Source organism: Simochromis diagramma, unplaced genomic scaffold, assembly GCF_900408965.1.
Source record: "Simochromis diagramma unplaced genomic scaffold, fSimDia1.1 OVJJ01000557.1, whole genome shotgun sequence".
Classification (NCBI taxonomy): Eukaryota; Metazoa; Chordata; class Actinopteri; order Cichliformes; family Cichlidae; genus Simochromis; species Simochromis diagramma.
The window spans coordinates 978,577-1,005,015 of NW_024387156.1; the positions used below are offsets into that span (position 1 = coordinate 978,577).

The window sequence follows — 26,439 nt, forward strand, 5'->3', positions numbered from 1 at the left end:
AGAAACAGATGAATGACATTATGCCTCATATTATTAAAAGAAAACTGAGATGAGTCAAGATCAAGTGTTAACTGTACCTCAATTTAAATTAGTTCATTATTTTATTTATGTTTTTACATTAAGAGAAAATGTTAAAAATTGGAAATATTAAATATATTTTTTTCTGAAATCAAAGACCACATTTATATTGCATTTCATTTATAATTTCAAGTCAGACTTTATTTTCCACTTTTCTAATTATTATTAAATCCAAAATTAGCCAAGTTTTGGTCCCAAGCACAACATTGCTGACAAATGAAGAATGACCAAATGCTTGCAGTTCCTGTAATGTCCACTAGATCAAATATGCCACCGAAAATGGTCCCAAATAAACATTTAACAGGAACTGCAGCAATTCTGTCAAGCCACATCTAAAACCGATCTAAACCAACCAAACACAAATTTGCTCCCAAATTCAGTTTTTTATCCAACAAACCACCACCAAACCCAGCGCCCACTTCCAAAGCAGCTTCAAGCCAAGCTCAAAACCTTTCCAGCAATTAGGTCCGACACTAAATGAAGTCTCAGACTACTCTAAATCTTGCCCTAAATTAGTCCAAAACCAAGTCTGAAGTTCAGTAAAACCAAGATTAAATGAATTCCAAAATCTATAGCCTAAAGCAGTTCAAATCTGGCTCACAAATTCAATTTTAAACGAAATGACAAATTAGTCCAAATCACAGCCCAAAATTAGGCCAAAAGCATTTCAAATCCAAGTTCTAAACTATAAAAATGCTTATTGTGCTTGTTTTTTAACATCAGTAGTTTTCTAAGCTATAATTGAGGCCAACTCCAGTCAAACCACAATGATTTTATTGCTCACATTTTACATTCTAAAAACCTTTTTGAAACATCTGGAGTTGGTGTTAAACTGACGGAATAACAGTCACATCTGAAGTCTGTAACAAACGTTTTTCTTTTTCTTGTGAATAACTGAAACAGAAACATCGAGGTTTAAATCCACTTCCCACAGCCCTGGTTTGGTCTTTTTGTGTCCAAACATTTAGACTATTAACTTTATTTATTTATTTTTATATTGTGAGAGGTTCTTTGTGAGATGGGAACATTTAGTGCTGAAGGATTGAAACACTTCATGAGGTTTGTGTTTGTTTAAAGGCTGTTGAGGACAACCTTGAGATGAAGGGCGACCCGGTAGAAGAAGTGCTCTTGATGCATGTCCGCTGAACTCCTGAATGAAAAATGACCGTTTTGATTTATTCATCTCTGTGTGAGTGCGAGCAGGGACGAGGATTTACAACCGTAGATGATCTGAGTGTCAGAACAGAGGGAAGAAAAAAAGAGCAGAGAGCGAGGCCAGTTTGTCTTCTTCCTGCAGGAGAAAGACAAACTATCAGCTACTAAAACCCACAAATTGTTGATCAGAACAAGCCAAATAGAGTGTCAGGTGGAGCAGTTGGGGTTTGGGATTAAATTTAGTCAAAAGGGAGAGGTGGGGGTGTCCTTGCACTGGCAGTCAGGCGCTAACAAAGAGCGCCGCATAATAAATGGGACTTTAATTTGTTTTTTCTCGACAAGGTCGCCATGAGTGATGGGTGAAAGGCAGCGATGGGATGTAGAGTTGGCCCGAAGAGGAGAAAAACACGAGCAGTTAAAGCCTCAGTTCAGCCACTAGAAACTGCATCCAAACAAAGCAAGTTTGGGTGGTTGTGGTTGGAGAAAGGAGGACTTGGTTTAAGATGTTGTTGGCTTCATGTGACAGGTTGATGAAGGTTATGGGTTGTTAGTGTTTAGAAGCACACCAAGCTTAATGTGAAAAATCTGTAGTTTGGCAGAAATCGAGTTTCTTCAATTTACTGATGTTGGGACACAGAGGAGAGTCACATGGTTAAAAAGACAGGGTCTTAAAGAGGAGTGTACTGGCATGCTGTATGGCCAAAAGTAGGTACAGAAGATATGTTTGTGTGTTGCTGGATGCTAAAACTCAGTTCTTCTCTATGAAAATGACAAACCTATGAAAGAGGAGGAGGCGGCCATTTTTTCAGCCCTCTGCAGGTGTTTTAGGTGAAATGAGCTCAGTCCCCTCCTGAGAATCACTTCAGTGGCTCTTACAGACTTGTTTCAGTCCTCTGTGGGACTTTGTTGAGGCGCCGCGATGCGTCTTCTGTGCCCTCTGACATGCATTGTGTTTACATGGAGGCTGCCAGGCACCCCAGCTGCTCTGCAGGCAGGCCGGCGAATGGAAATGTGCTCAGAAAACTAATGAAAGCAGCAGAATGAGCTTATGTTTGTGCTGCGAGGAGAAGAAGAGGAGGAAGAAGAATCACTGCTCATGAGTTTCATTTTACAGGCTGACATTTTTGCTACCTCGGTGAATGTAGTCAAATTAAATTGCCATTATTGTGCCGGCTTATCGGACGTCGCAGAGACGTAAACAAAGATGCGGACAAACCGTGAAAAGCAATTAAAAATAAATGGGGTTTGGACAGAGAGGCCTCAGAGAAGGAGATAAAGGGAAGCAGAGCTGCTTTTGCTGCTGCTGCTTCAGTTTGTAGTTTTTGGTTGGAGCTGCTGTGGACTTTTTGGGCGCCGTCCTGAGGCGTCATCACACTAAACGGCTAAATTAACCCAATTATTTGGAGCAAGCTGAAGTGGCGCGGCTGCCTTCAGGCGCCCTGTTATTTGGGAGGACTGTGTAAGTGCTCGTAGCCCTGGGTGTGTTTCTGTGAGGGTCAGCTGAATGCCTGCCTGCAGACTGATTACTGTGCGCCTTTGCTTAATGAAAAATAATGACCTGCTTGCCAGATTTTTGCTTCTTTGTTGGCTCTGTAATGTGACAAAAGCTTTTTCTCTACCTGAGTTTGTCTTCGTGGAAGAGGCAACTGTGGTCCTTAAACGAAAGCTAGTTTCCGTAGCAACATGCCAAATATAACAAGGCTTGTGCTTGCATGAAAATAAAGAGATGGCGACGCAGATGCTGTTTGCTGACTGAAGCAGGGCTGCAGGCCTGAGTGTCTCTGATGAAACTCGGTCTATAAAACATGAAGGCATGAATGTTGATGCCCGGATGGTGCAGCAAACGCCTCACAGGGATGCAGTTTCTTCTTTTTCTGCTTTTTATCAGCTTTGAGGACTGCAACAGTAAACATATGGCCCTGTGCATAAGTATGAGGTGGTGGCAAGAGGACAAGCCGCAAACATTTAACCAGAGTCTGAAATAGCCATCTTCATCTATAAGCAGAACAATGAGTCCTCCTACAGATGGTTTGACACACAAAGTCCTGATCTGAGCATTGTGGAGTCAGTCTAGATCGCCTCAAGAGATAGAAGATACCGAGCCAAATCCAATCTAAACCAAGCCCAAGATCAACCCAAAACCAAAGCGGTCCAACAACCACTCTAAGCCAAGTTCAGAGCCAATAATTAAAACTCAAAATAGTCCAAAACAAACACCAAATTCAGTCTTAATTGAAGTCCAAATCTGCCCAGAACCAATCCCACAATCAGTCTGAAACAAAGCCCAAATTTAATGCCAATTCGGTTTTAAAGCAAGTCTAAAAACATTGTAAACAAAGCCCAAAAATGGAACAAAAGCCAAATCAAACCAAGCTCAAATGAAGACCAAAACAAAGTACAAATCTGATCTGAAAACTACTTAAAAACCAAGTTATGATTTTGTGTAAAAAGGAATTAATTTTAATTTAATTGTAAGATGCATCCCCCAGTATAGATGAATAAACGAGCTTTAATTGTTTTTCATATTTGAGGTTGTTATGCACACAGCTCTCTGCTTGCTGTGCAGCCCTTCCTGTTTTACTGATTGATTTGACCTTTTGATAGTTTTTTTTCTGCATCAGTCTAATGTCACGTAAACCCTAAAATTAGCTGCTGCTGCTGTTCTGCTGCTCCTGTACTCACATTTCCTCTAACAGCAGTTAAAGCTTTCTGGCTTCTAACGAGAAATTCTCTGAAAGACAAATCAGGAGGACTGAGATTGAGTCAGAAAATTGCTTACGAGTGTTCACAGTGAAAATTGGAAGCCTGTGGAACATTATGTACGGGAACATTACAGGGAAATGATCAAAGGCTGAAGGAATTGTTAGAAAACTGAACGTGGAGTACAAAAGCTTGATTTTAGTCAGAACCTTGTCCCACAGCTCAGGATGAAAATGCAGACTTTGAACCTGAAACACTGGAAGAGTTTTAAAAAGGGCGAGTCAGGATGTTCAATGGATTCCAGGAACCATTTGGCTTGTTTTTGGACGGCTATTTTTGTTCTTCCTGTGGAGAGCAGCCAAACGTTTTGGGTTCAGTACCTGAAAATCAAAGAGAGCTTCTTTTCTGCAGCCGCCATTTTACAGTGATTCTCAGCCAGCACAGAGGCACAGCAAAGAGGCAGAGAGCAGATTTTCTGATGCTGACAGGACTGAGGGAAACTTAATGATGTAATGCACCGGAGAAACGTGCAAGAGCTTTTGACTAAGAGGAGTGAATTACTTTATATTTGAAAGACTCACATCTTCTTTTCTCATGTTTCTGTTTTTCATGCATGAGAACAGCAGCAGCGTGTTGGGCAGAGAGGTGAGGCTGTAAATGTTACCGCCACTGCTCAGGTACCTTTTACCCACAGTGCTTTCGATCTGCAGCTGCTCAAGGGCCTGCAGATAAGAGTTTGGCTACTCAGAGCGGATTAAAGATTTGAAGGTGTAGCACTGTACTGAGGAGGATGTTTCTTTCGCTCATGTCCATTACCAGGTCACACCATGTAAACCCTGGTCTAAAGACGGTCAAGGTGAAGATGAAGTGAAAATGGGTTGAAACATGCTAATGTTTAGCAGGAGTGATTTAACAATAAACACTGAGTGCAAATCAGGCTCTGGCAAAGACTAGTTTGCACCCTGCCACAAATCAATCCTTAAACCAGTTCAAAATCACTCCAAAATAAAGTCAAAACTTAAGCCTGAATTTAGTTCATATTCATTTCCAGAACCACTCTAAACCTAGCCCAAGATGCACTCAAAATCAACTAACCCCCTAAACTGAGCACACATTTTGAAACTAGCCTGAAAACTATTCAAAATCAAGTTTAAAACAAACTTCAAATTTAGTCTAAAACAACTAGAAAGTGGGTCTAAAAGTCTAAATTTAGACCCAAATTCTTAAATAACCAGAATCAAGTGGTAAACCAGTCTGAGACCAATCGGAAACCTGTTTAAGCTCGCGAGGATAAATAACTTGGTGCAAAACCTCTGTGGGCCAGACTTGGTCGAAACCTCATGACATGGTGTAAGACGCCTGTCATCTGGTCCTTATAGGCTGGTTGTGGCTGCCTTCCTCTGTCTGTTAACATTTAAAATGCTGGAAAACCTAGAGCAGGGTGATATGACCAAAAATATTTATCACAATATACATTTGACAATTTGTGATAACGATATAACTGATGATATAATTGACACTAGACAAAATACTTTACAACTCCACAACTTTATTAGAGCAAAAAAACCAAACATCAATGTATTTTCACTTAAACAAGCAGCTGTTTTTTATGTGCATTAAAGTTATATAAAAATTTAACAGTGCAAATGCAAATTTCTCGCTGACAGTTTAACCAAAAGGCATTTCCAGTGGAAATTGGCCGACATATCCTCAGCATAACCATGTATAATATCCACAAAACTTAAAAAGTGGTTATACACACACAATACGGTAATATTATGTTGAAGCACAGTACGTATCACTCCGCGAGGCTCCTGCCTACGATAGCTGTAAAGCTCTGACATTCCAGCAAGCGGTGTGAGTTTGTAGCTTAGCAAAGTCGGACTAAAACATTTGGCAGACTTTAGAACGCCGTGTACCACATAAAATCATTTCGAGGTCAGTAAGCACAACCAGAATTCATACATAAGGCATACGGGATTATAAGGGGCACTGTCGATTTTCAGAAAAATCAAAGGATTGATTTTAAGTGTGCCGTATTTCCCAAAAAACATGGTAATAATGAGGGTCCGCTAGCATGATCTACCAAAAATAGTGCTTTGTTGTGTATCTGACGGACAAAAGCTAAACCAGTTCCACACCACTGAAGTTGCAGCATTTTTACAAACCAATTCTGGTTCATCCGTTTGATTCAACGATCCGCTTTCGCCCTTCTCATTCTGCGCCATGCTTTTTCTGCCATGTGCGCATGAAAACAAAGGCACTGCGCATGCGCGTTTACCCATATTCTATCGCGATATTTCATTTTCTTATCGTTGCCCAACATTATACCGGTGTTACCATGAACGGTATAATATGGCCCAGCCCTAGGAAAACCCCTAAAACAGTCTAAAACAAGGAATTTTACTCACCAAAGAAACCAATGGACAAACATTTAAACACTATCATGGTGCAGCCTCTGGATTAAAACTTCACCTGACAGTCCATGCAGTAGCTGCTTATGTAATTCAGACTGAAAACTGGAGGTGGAAGACCAGAAGCAAAGTTTTTAAAAAGTTAAAGAAATCATTTGAAGATTATGAGGGTCAGAGCACCTTCGACTGATGAGGTTAGTTCACGATGTACGCTAAGTATTTTTTTTAAAAGATTCGTTTGTTGATCCTGGTCCTAATGAATCCTGCTTTAGATTCTACACGTGCTAATTGAAGGAGAAGCTTGTTTGCTTTCTGGGTATTTGTATTGTATTCTCTGCAGATTTAGACAAACTGTCTCATGGCATAAACGGTGAAGTGTTTGATCCCCTCCCTGCGTCACTTCATTCTTCAGAAATGTTTCAGGAAGCAGTGAACAGCACACATCCACTGATGTGTGGCAGTAACAGCATCCAGGTGTTTCTTCCTCCATCACAGATAACATGGTCAGCGTGGTGTCCCTCCTCGGCGATGATGTACAGTTCAGTCTGTCGAGGCTGTAATGGATTTTGAGTCCCTACATGGCCGACTTCCCTCTCACATGTGCAGCAGCAGAGAGAAAAGACAATTTCATTTACCTGCTTCTAATGAAAAGGCAATTTGTTGTGTGATAGCATGAAGATGGAGTGGGACGCCGGCGTCGTCCTCCCTGCAGGTTCGGAGGAGAAATGAATGGCAGTGTGTCATCTGCAGCTCCCAGAGGCAAACTGAGAGGCAACGCCACGTCTGCCGCTCCATAAACTCAATCAGTTTCTGTACAGCGACCTGCTAGACACCAGCTATCAACAGCCCCCTCTCAGCACTCGCCTCCGGGGTTTGATGCATGATGGCAAAAACTGGAAGCGGATGGAAACTATAGCAGCAGCTGAAAAGCAGAAAGATATTTTAAAAGCATCCTGCTATGAGTGACCACTTAGACCCAGGTAAAATGCAGGCAGGATTCAGCGTCTTAATGGATTCTTTCTTTATTCTAATGCGCTAAAAGTTGTTCCACCTGCCATCTTTTTTGTTCATTTGAAAGGTAAAAGCCCAACAAGTGGTTTATTTTTTAGCCACATGCAGAGTTTATAGCACCATTTCAAACTGTTACTGCAGTGCTAAAAGCCAGCGCTTCCTTTGCCTTGTCCTTGGCCTGATGGGAATCTAAAACCTCAAAAAAGACCACATTGACTCATCTCTTTAAGTCAAACATGGACATGTTTTGCAGAGGGTAAAATCCATTTTGGACTTTATGGACTGTAACATGTCACGTCATTTGGTTGGCCTGGCATCACCTGATAAATGTGCAAATCCAAATGGCACCATCAGTGCCTCTGGACACAGCTGTGTAGACCTGCAAACAGATCAGTGACACCTGCAATGTAGTGCTGAGCACTGGCACTCTGCTGCACAGTCGTTGCATCAAACCCATCCCGGGTTAGATAAAAAATGATAAAACAGCCGAGGCTGTGTAGAAATGTTTGAAACAAAATGGAACAGAAATAAAACCTCAACTCTCAGATTCATCTCATTTCTGGACATGAATGCCAAATCCAGTTCTTTCAGTCTTAGGCTGCTGTGATAGACAGCCTAATCTTTCACATAATATTGAGTTGAATTTCTTTATAATTTGAGCAATCTGAAGGAGGCCCTGGGTTGAGCCTTGGGGAACTCCAGCTGCAGTTTAAAACAGTTTATAAGTTGTGAAAAATCTTTCTATTTTTAGCTGATAAATAATCCCAAAAGACTGTAACTATATTTTAATAGTCTGAGTTAGGGGTGGGCGGTATAAACGGTATACGGTAGAAACGATATAAATTTGGCCAACGGCAGAGATTTTGACCATACCGCTCTACCGCGATAGCGCATGTTGATGGTGTCATTAAGCTGCGCCTGTTTTGGTTGGAAGCATTGCAGCGGCTGCAAACAACATCATCTGCAAATTATGCCGGGCGACAGTAATAGCAAAGAGACGAAGCAGTTTTGGAATATGGGAAAAGCCAAAAACTGTGCGTTCTCCACTTCCGTACCATTGATTCATTAATACTGAATTCTCTCGCAGTAGATTATCTCAGTTGTTCTCCCAACTGAAGTTTGGTCCGTTTACAGCATCCTGCCATGCGATTGCATTTGTCCCTAACCACCAGAAATCCTCACGTTAACTTTTATCGAGTGGAAAAAAGTTAGTGTTCATCTTTGAGCTATACTGTGCTAATGTTATGCTAACGTAGCTGTTTTTCTAGCGACACATAGCACATCATTATATACCAGCTAGCCCAACTTCAGTAACCCTACAAACGTCACTGCTGTTTAATTTTCTGTCTTCATTTATGTTGTAAGTGATATCAGAGCTATACGTTTTAATTTTTTCAGGAATCTCTCAGAACATGCTATATCATGTTTAGGTGAAAACTAGCGAGCTAACTTCCTGCTAACTTCTAACTCTGTTGAAGTTAATGTTTTCATGGATGCCTGGATGTTAAACTTAATTGTTACACCTGGTAAAGCAGCAACGCTGATCATTTTATTAAAGATGAAAGAATTTAGACAGTTTTTAACTCTCAGTGATGCCGCAGTGTTCGTTTGACTTTGGGACCTGAAGCTGACAGAGTTTAGGACCCAGATTACTCCGCGAGGCTTCTGACTACAGCAGCTGTAATGCTCCGGCAGTCCATCAAGCTTTGCGCCTTCATAGCTTGCCAAAGTCTTACTAAAACATTTTTTGATGGATTTTTGAGCGCTGTTTACCACATAAAATCGGTTCGAGGTCAGTAAGCACAACCAGAATTCATACATAAGGCACACTGTCGATTTTAAGTGTGCCCTATAGTGTGTAAAATACATTATACAGAATAAAAGAATATATCACGATATATATCATTACCGCACATGCTTCAAATTATACCGTGATATGGATTTTAGGCCATATCGTCCAGCCCTAGTCTGAGTAGTATTTGTACCTATGTGGCATGTTAGCTGAATAGGGAGATTCATAAATCCACATTTTACCACCTTATTAAGACCTCAGTCACTCAGGCTTGTTGGTGATCTGGCAACCACTGGTTGCTGTCGGTAATGTATGCACGGCTGCTGGAAGTTGCTAGATGAAATCGGTTGCAAAGGGTGCTGCCAATAACTTCCCTGTGATTGCTTTGGTTGCCAGCAGGTCACCACAGTTTGCATGAAAGATGCTAGCTTGTCTGCAAACCGGAAATGGAGAACGTTTACCTTCACCATAAAAGTCATGACTGCAAACAGCACATTTTAAAACAAAAACACTCTGGTGTCTGGTTTATGTCACACTTTTTGTTTCCTGATGGAGAATACACATTTTTCTGGTGACCTGAGTTTGCTGGGGGGCGGGGGTGACTGAACAATCTCTAGGCCTGTGTGAGTCATTTAGCTGTTATCTAAGCAGAAAATAAGAAACCAAAGACATAATAATAACCTTTCAAAATTACAAGCTAGTTCTTCACATCTTCTCCACATTCCTCATATAAAAAAGCTTTAACACACACTTTGATAACAGGAACCCCAGGGGTGAGATTAATGTGCCTATTAGGAAAGTGAAGGCAATACCATGACTGTTTTTCAGCTGTGAGAGGTTGTACTGGGAATGTCGGCTGATATAAAAGAACTCTGATTTTGTGTATTTATAACCTGTAAAACTAGTAAATAATGGGCTTTACTGGTTAGTCACAGCTTGGAGGGCCTTGCTGCTTTCCTCCCAGCACTGCTGTAAATATAAAATCTGATTTCTCTAAAACTTGTCAGAGCAGCTGGCAAATGGAGCTTCCAGGAGCTTCGATTAATTAACATGTAGAAACTGTGTCCACAGGCGTCCTCACTGAAGCTCCAGCAGTCATTTTCTGTAACTAAGTGGCTCTTTCTCCTGCTGGAGCTGCGAACATACGAAAGCCACGCCACTAATTGAACACCGGCATGTCGGAGCATGTTTCAGCTTCATGCTGCAGTCAGCTGCTCCAGGGACAGGGCCCCCTTCATCACCTCCTCCTCGTCTCTGAGCCCCAGCCTCCTCACACCTCCTCTAGTCCTCAGATAGTTACCTACTGTCTCCTCTGATTGGCCTCTCCAACACCTCAGTCAGCATCGTGAATCCATCTTCGGGCTCGCCTGCCCGGGCCTGCTGCACTCCGAACATGAGGAACATCTCCAGGTCTGCTTTTTTACAAAATCAGCTTCAGAGATTTGTGGGCTCATTCTGCCGTTCCATGAAGATCAGTGTGTGGTTTTTTTTCTCCCCCAGTCAACAAAAAGCTCAGAATTTAATTTTATCTGTGGATTTGAACATTTTATACATTTTCTTTCTTTTGAAGTTTCTGGTTTTAATTTCACCCAGACTAACATGTACAGACTGTTTTACATCAGTTTAAAAACAAGTTTATTTACTTCATTAAATTAAAGTTAGTTTTGTATCGCTGTCAAGGCCTCACTTTGCCTGATCTGGAACCTGCTAACATCAACCAGTTCATTAAGCACCCCTAAACGTACTGTTTGGTTAAATAGAACCTCTTTTTTTACCTGTTTGTAACACTTTTAGAACCTAAAGGTATCGGTTATGTTAAGATACTTTAAATGTCACTACTATTATAGAGTCATTTAATCATGGCCATTGAAACAGTCGCAGCTGTATAACTTCATACATTGTAAACCAGCTGCATTTGTCCGCGTGAGAAATTAAAGCCAACATCACTAGAGCAGCGCCACCTCGTGCATCTCACCTTTAAACCACCAACTTTAACATCATTGTTGTCACCTGGTACCCGATAACCATGACAACGTTAAATCAGTCTTATTTTAGCATTACCAGCATTTATTCAGTGATGATTCAGGCATCATGTTGCCCTCTGGGTTATTTGTGATTTTGGGTTTTGGACTGAACTGGACAGCAGGGCGCTGGGAAGAAGACGATGAGGCAGCGGGACAGGTGGCCATCATTTCCCACGAGGCTTTGCGGCGGCGGCTTTGAGAGATGAAGCTTGTCACAGTTAGCCAAACAGCGCTAATGCTCTCCCCAGAAAGCCTCCAAACACTAACAGGAAAGCAGAGCCGGCTGTGTTTGTGTGCATTTTGAACAGATGCTCTGGCTGTAAATATGGGGGGTGGGGAGGAGGGGGTGCCATTTGTTTTCATTTTGTTGCATTCGGGGGGAGCAGGGGAGAAAACAGTCATTCAGATTCAGCGGGTCTTCTGAATGAGCCTGCAAACCAAATATTAGTGTGTGAGTAACACACACACACACACACACACACACACACACACACACACACACAGCATTTTCATAGTATTTTGTTTTTTGGCCTTTCATGGAGAAACTGCAGCTTTGCAGTTTGTGCTGCTTGTTCATATTTTTGGGGGATGGTGTCGATCGTGTTTCTGAGCATCTCCTGCGCTGGATGAAGCTCTTATCTTTTTAAAGTGCTGCAGTTCTTTCTCCCTTGGTTTTTAGAGCAGTCTCTTCAGCTTTTTATGCGCTCTTCATATGTTTATGTGTCAAGTTTGTAAAAACTCTCAGTGTATCTACAGCCAGTGGGCTCACGGTGTCCTGGCGTTCTCAGCTGACTTCATGTGGATATGAAGCTGAGGATCAAGAACACAGCAGCAGATTAATTATTGACCCCCTGCTGTGGATGAGGTCAGAGGTTCTCTGTGCTGAAGTTTCCATTTTCAGCGTCATGTGATGGTGTTTGTCTCTGCCGTTCAGGACCCTCAACATAGACCCTCAACCTCTGTCTCCTTGTCCTAATGTGTTCATTTTAGCCTAACCACAGCTCTGTAGCTAGCCACCAGGTAGCACACTATTATAAGACAGCAAGCCTGACTTCACCAGCCCTCCAAACAACACTGCTGTTTAGTTTTTTACGCTTTTTCTTCCAAAGTTACTCCACAGCGGTGTGTTTTAGAAATACTATTGTCAGAAGTATCTCTGCAGGTATACGTCAGTTCACACAGGACCTTGTGAACACCCTGAGATGATGGACAATATGAAAAATATAACACAAGTGAACCATCCGTGTCTGGTTTTGTTGCAGATAATGTGTGGTTATCCCTGGTGTTTGTGGGCGCGCCATGTTTTGAATGAACTAGACTGTCTTGATGCATAATAAAGATGGGTGAAGCCACCATGAAGTCACCTTTGCAGCTTTAATAGGAGAGCCAGCGTTCAGCATGTACGCTGATGATACTGTTCTGTATATGGAAAATAACCATTGTGACATCACACATTGACTTTTGGACTCAACATTCAAAGGTCCACCTACCACTCAAATAGGCCATGCCCCTTATAAGGCAAACTTTAAGCCATAGTAGAATTGAAACAGGTGTGGTATGAAACAGTTATGAAGGGTACAGTTATCGATAAAGGATAAACCACTTTCTTTATCAGGCTGTAAACATGTTTAAGTTTTAACATGGGAGTCTATGGGGACTGACTTACTGTTGGAGCCTCTGCTGGACGTCAGAGGAGCTGCAATTTGTGGTACCAGCTGATCAAACCTGCTCTCTGCTCTTTGTGCCTCTAACAAGTCAACAGAGGAAAGCATTTTAGGTGGTGTAGCATTAACCCCAGTAACAGTGAAGATCAAGCAGAAGCTCCGTCCTCTTGCTCTGCGCTAGTGCTTCTGTGGTGGTCAGGGTCGCCCTTGGCGACCACCCTTCTGCAGACTGAGTCTGGCTTCAGACGCAGCAGCAGTGAATGAGTTTGCGTTGTAAAGTGTAAACGAGGCAGACGTGGTGGGTCGTTGGGCTGTGCAGTGCGGTACTCTCTCTCTCTCTGACGTCCTCGCTGCAGCTGATTTGGAAACTATCAGCGCTCGGCTTGTAAATTTCCCCAGTGTGAAAAGCAATGCATACAGAATGAATCCGCCTCTATTTATCTATCCGACTATCCTCACACGCCTGTACACGCTCGCCGCGCGGCAGCCTAACGCCGGCCTACTGCGGGGAGGTAAAGAAATAAATAAAGCCTGTGCGCAGCTTCAGTTTTTCCGCTCGGCTCCCCAGACGTTTCTACACCTATCCGTTAGATTACAGATGACAAATAGACCCAGATCCTCCTCTGCCGACTGCGTCGGCCCAGCTGTGACGGCATTTCGTCCTCCTGAGGTTTCACCGGCGGCTGTTAGTGTTTGTTAAAGAGCGGGGCGGGTGAGGAGGGAGGAAGTTTGCAGCAGAGACACCAAAACCAGCCGCCGATAAATCATTTTGTTCCTCGATTAACCTCGAGGACCTCACTCTGCAGCTACTGCATGTTATTACAAGTGTTTTCCAGCTGAGTGCGTCTTCACTGATTTATGCAATATTTCATTTACAGTTTCTGAGTCGGCGCTCTGCAGCATCTCAGTTTGTGTGCAGGGACAAATCTCAGCGGAGAAAAAAGAATCACTTATTTAAACTGATTTCTTTTCTGTTTGAAAAATGTCTGTGAGTCCTTTTCATCGACCGAATATTTGTGTTTGTGAGACACTCCTCTATCAGCTCGTGTAGGTTTCTCTGACTCTGAGTCTGAGGTGAAGCTTCAGGCGTGGTCCATCAGCACATGTCAGTCACATCGAGTAGAAACATGACAGTTCAGCCTGCAGGTGGGGGGCAGGGTGACGTAACATGGACTCATGTACTGTATTCAAGATCAAATCTGCTCCTTTATTTGCTTGTTTCTTTCATTTCCTGGGCTGTGTGTGTGGCCCTGGGCCTGAGCCCAGAACACCCATTGGATAGTCAGATTCAGGAGGAGGAGGAGGTGCTCTGATCCTGAGAAGAGTCTGTCTCACCAGCCTGATCAGGCTACCTGTAGGGAAAGAGGAGGCAAGAAGAGCCTGCTGCTAACTGGTTAGCAGCACCTAAAATGTTCATGAATAGTAAAAACGAACCAAGCTTCACCCTCTGATGCAGGTCTATGTTTTTAAGGTGGTTTTCAGAAAAATGTTTAATTTCTAACAGAGGTTTTTATTTTTTTTATTTTTTTTTGGTCCATTTTAAATCAGTCGCCCGTCTGCCAGCATTCCTGCACTTTCACAGATGTGTCTGTGTTTGCTTCCTGTGTCTGAGTCACTCTGAGATTGAGCGGGTGATGATGACTTCAGTTTGTTGCAGAAAATCCCAGTTAACCTCGTTAACCAACCTCACAGCTGATTTAATCTGCAGTTATTGGAACATAAGTTCTGACCTGGTTCTGTGAGAGGTTCGTGTCGATATCTCGTGTGCTTCGGAAGCTCCTCAGGATCAAAACTGCTGTAAAAACGATTACAAGGCATCAACTTGTATTTTCAGCTATCAAGTGATCAGATATAACAGTTACTGTCATCACTTCAAGATGCTTAGGTGTGCTTGTGTAAAGTCCTGAAAAATAATCTGACCTTTGACCTTTGCAAAGTTGTTTGAAATGACATGAAATCATAGTTCTACTCACGTTTCTTTCTCCTTTTTCTTTGCAGAATCAGACGTTGTGCAAAGGCCTCAATGAACTTCAGAACGGACAGGTAGGTCACATGATGGTGTCTCTAGAGGTGTGCATTCACCTGAACAAGCTCCTCCCACCTCCTCTCTCACTGCTCCTGCTGTACGTCTGCTTCTTCACCCTGCGGCTCATCTTTGTCCTCTGAGGAGAAACCAGTGAAAATAAAATGCTTCGGCCACATTTCACTGCCAGAGCTGCCGCAGGTGGAGCTGACTTCATGGATGATGTGGATGTGTCGGCGGTGGTTGGTTTGAAGTTGTGGTGCAGTGTAATTGGGCGGTGTGATCTGTGACGTGAGTCCGAGGGTCTCCGGGATGATGTCCTAACTTTCTCTGAAGTTTGTTGATTTTTGTTGATTTTTCCTGCCATTGATAAAAGGCGACAGGAGCTGAAACACGGCCGTAACCGTTTCCTTTGTTGCGCTCGCCGGTGCCGGTGATGCTGAGCGTTTGTGACGGCAGCTAGATGGCTGAGGAATGTGAACAGGCTGAGAGGATGCTTCCAGAGAGCAGAGACAAAAGGAGGAGAGAATAAGAGCTGGAGATTCATTACACGTCAGTTTAATTTCAGAGCTGCGATTCATTACGCGCTGGAAGTCGATTTGGCCGCTCGTTGCGGCGGTTTCTGCAGGCCCTCCCATTTATTTGGTCTCTCAGAGGCGAGCAGGCGGACGAAAGAGAACAAACCTAATTAAGGCGAACCCTGTGATGGGTGGATAATTGTTTTGAGGCATCAGTGTGTGTAATTGAGGCTGAATTTGTTTTACAGGTTGTAAATGTGCGTTTTCCCCCTTTGGATGGTTACTGCAGGACTCGTACACATTTGAACGGTGTCCAATCACCGCCACAGGTGACCGTGGAAGGTCATTAAAGCAGTTTCTTGAAAAGGGGCGCCCACAAAAAATAATCTGTGCTTTCTGCAGAAACACAAACACAGAGTTTACTCCAGCTATTTTTTTCTGTGGTTAAAGACTCTGATTGGCTCCCTCGGTCCTCCCCCAGCCAAATAAATGAAGAGTGCAGCGTGGAACACCTTCCCTTGTTACCTCCCCGAGGTATAATTAGACACAGCCAGAGAGGGAGATCAATTCTGAACATCATAATACGACTCAGAGTGAAGCTGTTAAATGATCCTCAGGAGACCTGCTGGAGCTGCTGCAGTGTTTAACAGCCAGCTAGCATCAAGGGAGGCCACGCTCGCTTAATTCCCTCCAAACAGAGACGAGGACGTGTGCCTCCGACCTCCAGTCACCTGTTTCATCTGCACACTCAACCACAGACTGTATACAAAAGATGGTCATAGACAGCGTGACATCACCCACTTATGTGGACTCCATTTTGAAGCTTCAGTTTTAACGTACAGGCTGCCATTTTATTATTATTTTTGGACAAGTGGGTGGAGTTATCAGCTTACGCTTGCTAACAGAAACGCCCAGTGCTCAGTAACCTGCAGTTCCTCAAACGGCCACTAGAAGCTCCAGCAGTGAGTCAGAATGTTTTTGTAACTCAATATTTTAAGTTGTAACCTTAAAGTTTGCATCATTATTATATTATTATTATTATCTTTGTCACCTGGGCCATCCTTTTGTACAGTTTATAATGCCATCTTTGAATACTAGAAAATAAAATCCTAGTTTTACATACATGTACAACCAGCACATATCGCCCCCTGCTGGTGTATCCCTGTGCTGCACAGTACAGCATGATTTGCTTTCCTACCCTTAAATCTTATCAGTGCTGTGAGCTGTGAGCAGACAGGGGAAGTTTTCTGTTTTTCAACCTTACAAGTTGTCATTTCATTGTAATTAATCGCATTTATCATGATGTCGTCTTATTTTTAGATATTTCAACAATCTAAATATTTTCAGATGTTTCTGCAGCAAATCTACCAAATGTTCAAACTAGGTGTTTGTTCAGATTTAGTCTGGGGTAAGAGGGGATGAAAACCAGCCTGACTGTGTGGAGCTTGCTGAAAGGAAGCACCGGATCGTTGATATACTCTGGTGTTAAACACAGAATTCACTCAAACGTGTCTCCAGTTTTAAAATATTGTTGGTTTTTTGTCGGTTTTTTTTTTTAACTTTTTGCATTTAATGATTAAAAACCTCGTGTTAACATTGAAAGTGTTTAGAATATCTCAGATAAAAGCTCGTTTCTTGATAAAATATAATGCCCACACTCAGCCACATCACTCGGTAAAATTGCTTGGGCGCTGAAGGGTGAAGTGAGCCTTCTCCAGAAAGCTCTGATTGTTCCTTATTGGAGGCTTTTTATCGGACTTGGCAAAGCAGGCAGCCCCCTCTTCTTCTTCTTCTTCCTTTTTTCTTGCCCCTCCGACTGTGACGGTGTTCAGGACTGTGTATTTGCTTTGGGTTAGCGGGTAAATGTTGACACGGTGGCTCTGAATGAAAGCTTTTCCTCGCTGCTGAGAGAACAGAGGACTTTTGGAAGGTAGTTTGAGGCCTCCCATCATCATTTTCTCCCCACACCTGTCCCACTCACGCCGCTGCCATCAGCTGAACTGGTTCTGACCTGCTCTTCCTGTCACTGCAGCCTCTCTGCAGACTCCATCACGTCTCACAGATCTGCCTAAACTACTTCCCTCTCCGACTCAATCATTCGCTCCATCCAGCCCATTATGGCGCCTTTAACAAGCGGCCGAGCCACTGAAGCCCCCCCCCTTTTTCCTGCTCATCCACAATCACTTCAAATTAGATTGGCGAGTCAATAGAAGAGTCAATATTTAATTTGCTCATAGCAGGTGGTGATTCAGGCGGAGACATGGAGGATCCACCTTGAGGACGCCATCCTTCACATGAAGTGCGACGAACTGATAAAATGTTCTGAAAGGGGGAAAAAAGGAAGTCATGTTTTTGCCTGGAGATGATACCTTACAAAGGCTTCAGGGGAGTCGACTGTAATTGCCTAATGTTGACTGTCAAGTAGGGCTGCCAGGATTAGTCGACTAGTCACGATTACGTCGACTATCAAAATTGTCGCTGACTTATTTAGTAGTCGATGCGTCATTTGAAGCTTTGTATGATCCCAAAAGAAGCAGGAATAAGTAGTAGGATTTAAGAGTGTAATAACGGACTGAAACAGAAGATGGCAGCACTGCATGTACAAGGATGCCAGCTGCCCTTAAACCCCGAAGAAGAAGAAGAAGCAACTCCGGTATCGTAGCCGTGTCCAAATTCAGGAACCACATCCTCCTGTGCCTGCATTTGTAGGCCAATTACGTTACGATGAAGATTGTCCAAATTCGAAGACTCTGACAAATGCGCCCTTCATTTCCCTAGATTTGAAGGATGGGTCGGGTGTATACTTCGTGGCCCAACCTATCCCAGAATTCATAGCGCGGCACAGCTCAGTTTCCAACAATGGCAGTAGCTAGTTAGTTTTAATATTACTCTTATTCAATGTTCCCTCTAAGCTGCATGCGTGCGCAATTGTGCACTGCTGGGACGGTCTCTGTGCACAGAAAAAAAATCTAACCTGAATTGAAATTAAAATAAATTTTTTGCAGTGTTAGTCAGTAAGTGACTGGCTGCTGCCGTATGGGATTAGAACGATGCCACCTTATCCGATAATCCAGCCAATACTGCGATTCACATTCGTATATGCGCAGCTAATCAACGTCATTGACAGGCTATGACAGCGTCGTTATGTGCCGACACCGGTGTTTTAGCTAGCAAAGCGGCGTGGCTGATGTGGAGTGAAACCACGTTAATGACAACATGGACAACCATTGGAGATGTGAGCAGGACAGACGGAACATTTGACGGAAAAAGTGTGGACTTTATACCAGTTTTTAAATTGTGTGGATAGGCCACGAAAACCAGAGTTATGATAAAAATATTTGCAATGTTTGGTTTTCTTCCTGAGTACTATGGTTGTTTATAAAATGGTGTTTTATAAGGAAAACGCTGGAAAGCACTCTCCGCCTGTGAGGAAAAACAAAACCAAAAGAACCCACCCTTTCCTATTGGTGGAAAAATGTACCATGTCGACCAATCAAAAAGTGATTTGGCAACATGGCATTTAGTTGTTTAGGGAGGGGGGAAGTTTTAGGAGTGACAGCGGTGTTTTGAGATGTGAGAGATTTGCGACGTTTAGCGCAAATCTTGTGTAGTTAGTGTGTAGTGTAGTCAATAGTTTTGTTGTGTGTGTCAGAACAATGAGGCGACTGCTGAATGTTACAGGTGTTACAGGAGTGATACTTCTCCTGTTGTCAGGCCTGCAGGTATCAGGCTGTTGTTCTCCTTTATCTCATAGTGGACAGAAATTATTTTTTGGAGTTGCACAAATAATTTCAAATTTGATGCAGAACAGCTGATTGTTCTGTAAATAGTTTGAAATGTTTATTTAAAAAACGCCTTGGCAGCTTTTTCAACAGCTGCAAAAAAACGTTGTTGTTTGCATAACTCAGTTACTTTTTTGAAGAAGTAACTATATAATTAATTGCCCAACATTGGTCATTATATACTGTATTTTGCAGACAGAGAGTTACAGGACTCTCTCCCAGACCACAGACTCATAATACAAGTCAGAGCTTTATAAAAAAAAAAAAAAAAAAAAGTTGTGTTTTCAAAATTGGAGTTCAAGTTATTTTTACTTCCAATAGTGTTAACATACTACACAGGTCATGAACAAGATTTATTTTTTTATTTTCATTGTAAGTGGGCTAAAGCAGTTAATTAAAAGTAGTGTAACATAAATATAAATGCTGTAATTTGATTATTTTAATAAACCATGTAACTTGGATGGATTCGATGCTGGCGTGACCACAGTGCACACGCCTGCTGTTGCTCACAGTGCTCCAAGGGACCGCTCAGGGAGTTTGTGTGTTCGCTCAGACACATGAAAAATTAGAGGGAACATTGCTCTTATTACTTTTTCTGGGTCACAAAATAAACGTTTAACATATTTTCAGGCGAGAATGTAGCTGTGTAAACTTCAAATATCTGCTCAGTTTATCAAGACACCACATATTTTTAAAAGCGCGCCGACGTTTTCAGAGACGTCTGTTACCCACTAGCTCGATAGCTAGCCGGGGTTAAAGGCTCACTAGAGCCCGTGAGAACACCGGACTCCCGGCAAATCGTTTTCAAACCCACCGCCGTCTTTCGCTACTCAGGTTAAACATGATATATAAGTCACTTAGATAACTTAAAAAATGTTATTGTTTGGCCTTTTTTAGTATTTTATTTGTTCTTGAGTAAATCGGTTTGGCTGAGATTAAAGTTAGTTTTTACACAGCTGAATATACGTCAAGCAGACAGCTGATTATCAGAAGTGTGAGATGCTCGAGAATATACTCCGGTGTCCTGTTATATTTTAGATAGCAAGGAGTTTATTAAACGTCACCGAAACAATCTGCAAATTTCATTAAAATTTAATAAGCTATCATCTTGTCTTTATTTTTAGTTAGCACATACCTTAAACACTTAAAGCTGTAAGCTAATGATAGTTATATAAGAGCAGATGCTGCTGGTGCAATAAGCTGTACGTTTTACGTCCAGTGGATGATGATCTGATTAGTCAACTAATCGCAAAAATAATCGGTGCAAGTCGACTATCAAAATAATCGTTTGTGGCAGCCCTACTGTCAAGTCACCTTTTTTGGAGCCTCAGTGAGGTTAGCTTCCATCGACTGTAGGGGTGATTTGCTTTTGGACTTAGTTTTACGGACAGTCGCCTCGCCTCGCCGTGGCGAGCATCCTTCCTCGGGTACTACAGAACTCGCACACAGTGGTTGGCCAGTGGTCAGCCAACGAGCTTCATTCAAACTGCTCAAGTGATGTCATATTTGCCTTTTACCAGCGGTAACCTGTAAATCAGCTTTAAGGCTTTATGACCTCCACAAGGAATTCTGACTTATATTTATAACTGATTCTTACATGTGTGGTGTGTGTTATCATCATATAGTAGGTAGAGTAAAATGAAGAGTAAATAAAGAGTTAAAATAATGTGTCACATTTGACCTCTGACCTCTCCCTCAAGGTCAATAGATTTATCTGAAGGTGAAGGTGATAACAAAGCTACATAGAACTGTTTTTTATGTTTGTACTGACAACACATGGGCATATAGAGAATCACATATAATAATAGGTTATAGTCACATTTGACCTTTGACCTCACTTTTACATTTCACGTCTGCCTTTCTTTTAGGTCAACACCAAAATGTGTTACATCTTTAAAGCAAGTGTTGTCCAGAGAAAGGGAAATAAACTGTAGTGTAATATTATATAATAATATCCGGTTATTTACAAATCAATATCTCTTATGCAGGACTTACTCCTACATGTCTGTGTAATCAAAGTAAACATCTGTCATGTACTCTTAACTAGTTTTTCCTGTACTACTAAAACTTCTTAGAGTACATTTAAAAGAACAGCTGCTTTGCTGTAGCTTAGCGCTCTCTTCTTGGTTTCGACTGGTTTAAACTGAACTCTGTTTGGTTTTGTAGTGACCTTTGACCTTTCTTTATTTTGGCTGTTTGTCTGACCTTTTCTTATGTCTTCTGCAGATGGTAATATTTTAGTATGTTTATCTTCTCCTGCTTGGAAGTTACTAAATCACTTGGTTTGTCTGACTCAATATTTTGTATATCTTTTCAAAATAAAAGCTTTTCACCATTGTCTGTAGACAGAAACATTTTATTTTAAAAACCCACAGGATTTTCATTAGAAGTACACCAGCTTATATATGTAATGGCATTTGTTCTCTGACAGTTGATGTTCTACCACAGCTAAATAACAGGCAGTAACAAGTCCGTGGTTGTCTGTGGTTTGGAGGAATAGTTAGTTTATTTCTCTCTGAATCAGAAAACATCTCTAACTAATAACTTGTGCCTCTACAATGATGAACGCTCTCATGTGTGGGTGTTTGAAAGGCAGTCAACAGAGGCTCAACATCTGGTCAAAGGCTGAGAGCCTCACACACCACTGAAACGCACACTTGTCCACATACTTTTGGCTCTGAAGCTAAGTTGCTTAAAGGTGATTTTGTGAAAAACCACCAGAGAAACACCTGTCAGGTGCACAGGAAGGAGGAAGTGCCTCTTCACGGCTGAGTGGGTAATGAGGTCTTCCTCTTTTCGTCCAGCCTTCATCTCTGCTCCTCTGTCACTGAGTTTAATTACACACCGTACGCCGAGGCTGCCCCCAGCGTTTGGTTTACCGCTGTCGCTGCTCGGACACAACGCTACATTTACATCAACCCCGCACTCCGAGCAACTGTCCTCCATATCTGTCCTGAGCACGTGCTGGCACAGAGTCTTGGCTCCAGGTCTTAGCTGTAAGATGTGGTTAAATGAACAAAGACCGAGGTGAGCTGCATAAATGCATATTTACATGGCGAAACCCTCAAGTCGCTGTTTTCAAAGTTTTTTCTTTTTTAATGAACTAAGTGGAGAATTACTCTTTGTGCCGGGCTCAAAACATCCAACTGGAATCCATAACAACCGATGAGTTTGGACTAGTTTCAGTCTGAGTTAGGGTCTGGTTTTAGTCTATTTTTGGCTGGTTTTGGACTGGTTTAATTGGTGTTAGTCGCTGGTTTAAATCGCATCTATAAAGGAACAGACTCATAGTCAGATGTTTCTGTAAGGATGGGGTGTTTTGGCCGTAAACCTGATGCAGGTTCTGGATGTCCTGAGTTATGTCCTGGTGCTCGGTGGAGCAGATGAACCAGAGTAAAACAGAATGTGGAAAGAAAGCTGAGAGCAAACATAGATCCAGTTGTTAGTGTGCACTTCACATCACAGCAGGGACTGATGCAGTGCACTCCCGTCACCCCCCTCATAAGCATCACCCAGGCCCCTCCCATGCATGGCGGACTGTGTTAGGATGTTTCCTCTCTGTTTCTGCAGGGCGGTGGGGGACAAAGAGAGAAGCCCGTCCTTCCCTTTGTCCCCTCGGAGCCCCCTTGGCGACTGCAGGAAGTTCTCAGATGTCTGCAGAGATGCACTGAGAGTCTGTTAACAGCAGATGTTCAGATATTACAGCACTCCGTTTACACAGGGCACTTCATCCAGACCTTTGAGTGAATGCACAGGGAGAAGTGTGTGCATTTCAGGGCTAGAGTGTTAACATCTTTTCTCCTCTCTGATGACCCACATTTCTGGAAAAATCACATAGCTGCAGGTTTGTGGCAGCTCTGGCCGTAAACCTTTATTAAGACATTTAAGTAAAAACTTTTATTGTGTAATCCCTATCACAAGTTTCCACTCTGTCAGATCTTTTTTTTTCATAATGATCTTAATTGTGATTTCAGTCTTTTTTGCACTTTTTTTTTATGATTTCCTGTAATGTTTACGGTATAACTCCAGTGTTTTTGATGTGATGTGTTCAAAAATGTTTTTAGGGTTGGTTTTGATGGTTTGGGTTGTGGAGTGGTTTCACTCTGGTTTAGGGCTCTGTTAGTGGCTTCTTTTTATTGCAGGTTGTTAGTGTGTTTCAGGGGCAGGGTTTGTGCTGGTTATGGCCTTGTTTAAAACTTTGATTTGTACAGATTTGAGTTTGGTACTGAATTTGAGCTGATTTGATTCTAGTCCTGGACTGGTTTTAGTCTAGTTTTAAGCACTGGTTTGCAGCATCATAGACGTTTTTCTCTGTCCTCTGGTGATCTAAACTGATGCTGAGGTCTGGAAGCTTATGCTTCTCTTAAAGAGGGCTCCTTGTACTTGTTGTCATGTTCCAGTGTTTTCTTATCAGACTACACTGTAGTGCTAAAAACCCCTTGTTGGAAAATGTAAAAATCCAAAAAGTGGTTATGTTAGATCTGTATAATGGTCATGATGGTTAGATCTTTTTCTGTGGAAAATAAAAATTTTCATGTTCCCGAAAAGGAGCCAGAGTCCTTCAGATTGCAAAGTTAAAAAAAGAGTTTCACAGTTTGTGCCCATTTTTTTAAAAACCTTTTCCCATCTCATCAGGAACAAAAACGAGTGACTTCATAGTTTTAGAATAAACTTTGGGGTTTTTTATGTGTGTGTCCCTGGTGGCTGTGAGCAGTGCTGCTCCTCCAGAGTCTTTTGGTTTGTCGAGCTGAGGCTTCGTCTCAGCTTTTTGTGAAGTGTGTCTCTGTGTGCTTGCTGCTCTTTGTGGCTGCATCTGTCTGCCTCTATTGTTTGCAGGAGTCCATCTGCTGGCCTCCAGCTTGCCCCTCCTCCCTCGCCTCAGACAACCAACACCCTCTAGCCTCACCCCTCCTCCTCCTCTTTGCTGGGAAAGCCAGCTGTCCTCCCCTTACTCTCCCCCATTGCTCCATCACCGATGAGCTGAAGAGGCTGCTGAGAAAACTTGGCCTGAGCGCATTCTTACGTTTACGATAATTTCATTTAAAAAGCTTCAGCTGAAATAAATGAATGTGATTAGTCTGGTCCACACAGTCTCAGCACGTAGATGGCATTTCTAGTCAGGAAAGGAAAACCAACACATGCAAAATCATATTAAACAAAGGAATATTTCAGCACTTTTCTAAAAGTTATTTTAACACTTCTGCTGGAAGATGCAGAGGTAGATGTGGATATGCTTTGACTTTCATTCAGAAGAGAAGACGGGCCGGGCTGTAAAAAAGTTTGTACACAAATAAAATATCTTCATATTTAATCATGTTTTCCGAGTTTAAGAAACTCTGTTTTCACTGATGATGAATTTCTGAGGTTTTCTGCACCTGCTTACAGTCTTGGTGTTGATGCCTGTAAAAATATCCCTAAACTTAACTCTGTTCACAACTCTTGTGATTTTTCATGTATGAACCGCTGACAGTCATGTCCTGCTAATGTCAACTTATGCTATTCCGACATGAGTATTAACTATTTGTGACGCAGTGTCCTGCTGAATGCATCTTTCTCTAGCAGACACGCCTGTTATTAAACTTTGATAACTTTACTGACTGACTGTATCAGAGCAGAACTGCTGCTTATATTTCTTTTTATTGTCAGTTTATTATGTAGGATCCCAGATGACACATTTTTGCTGCTGTTTCATAAAAATAGTCCAACAACGGGTTGATTGGTCCAAACAGAAGTGTCCAGTTTTTCCTGCAAATTTAAAAGTAAGATGAATATTTTCAGGGTTTAAATTCTTGGTTTCTACTTTTAATTTTGTTTATTTATGATTTATTATTGTCTTTATTCCTTCCCAGCTAGTTTTGCTTTTTACATTTGGATGCTGGTCTGATTATGAGCTCGTCAGCGGTTTGTCAAGCACTTTTAATTGATGAGACAAGTAATAAACAAATACATGTTGATTGATTAGCGAATCATCTTCAGCTTTAGCGAAACCAGATTTGGCCTTTCGCACTAATCTGTGACATTTTAAGATCAGTTGATATATAGATGACCTGAGAAGTGACCGGTAAACTGATCGATAATGAAAACAGTTGTGAATGCTGTCCTGTTGCTGAAGCATTGCGTTTATTCACGGTGATGTTCAGAGCTGTTTCACTGATAGATGAAAACATTAATCGACTATAAATGCCTTCAGCTTAACATTGTGAAGTGTGCGGATCAATAATTCAAAATGACAACTGTGAGTATTGATCAGAGGGAGCTGTGTGGACAGGGAGCTGCAGAAAGTGAAAGAATCAATGAAAGCGCTGAAAAACAAAAATCCAGTGTTGAATTTGCAGCTTTTGGTGTTTCTGGAAGCCTCACAGCCTGACAGCTGCTGTTTTGTTGCAGTTTTCAAACTGTCCGCTGGTTTTATGGGATGACATTCATCATTATTCACTTTACTCTCTCTATAAACACTAAAAATATGAAAGTAACAACAGATAATGTAATCAAACAAAGGTAGAACATCTACCTTTTCTTTTTGTCATTCAAACAATATTGGACAGTCACTTCTCTGCTTTGTATGGATCACCTGACCTGCCTATGAGAATAATTTGACATTTTTTTGTAAGCAAATGGAATTTTTTTTAAACACTAAAACAATCCTCAAAAAAGGACCACAAGGATGTGACAAAGGTAAACACTTTCCAGGCTCTGAGTAAAATTAAGCAGTGCAAGGATATCTGAGAGAATACATCACATTTCTAAACGTGATTGCTATCCAAATGTACGTCCAATAAATATCTGGCACACATTTATAAACACAATCTAGAAAGGCACCAGACACCAAAGAGCTCCGCCAAAGCCAGTCGTCCATTCTTCTCTATGTGATCCGCAGCCAAGCCAATGATAAAAAAGCTTTTTTCCAAGCAGTTTGGATCCACAACAAAATATAATGGTTTCTTCCCTTTCACAGGCTCAAAATCTCCAACTTTTATCTCATTAGTTTTTATGTAATCGCGCAAACCAACAACAACTGAAAATAAAAGCAGATCATCAGCATAAAGAGAAGTGCAACTTGTGAACTGAAAGCTTCAGTGAACATGTTTTTATTTTTCCTCGTATAGGTGCATTTATATCTTTAAAAAAATCAGCTGTTGGAATTCACTGCAAACAGCAGCGGTATTACATCTAAGAAACAAAATGTAAATCTCATCAGTGCCGGTAACAAACCTGGATAGGAAGGACATCCGGCATAAAGTCTGTGCCAAAACAAACATGAGGATCCATCAGCGTCTT

At 41.9% G+C, this 26,439-nt stretch overlaps 1 protein-coding gene across 1 annotated transcript in view; it reads left to right on the forward strand.

The window, feature by feature from the left end:
* The window catches only part of phf21b (PHD finger protein 21B), a 90,660-nt gene that overhangs the window by 31,354 nt on the left and 32,867 nt on the right, over window positions 1-26,439 (forward strand). Inside the window, exon 2 of the mRNA XM_040048254.1 lies at window positions 14,837-14,881. Coding sequence (XP_039904188.1) covers window positions 14,837-14,881 — 45 coding nt within the window. The remainder of the gene's footprint in view (window positions 1-14,836; window positions 14,882-26,439) is intronic.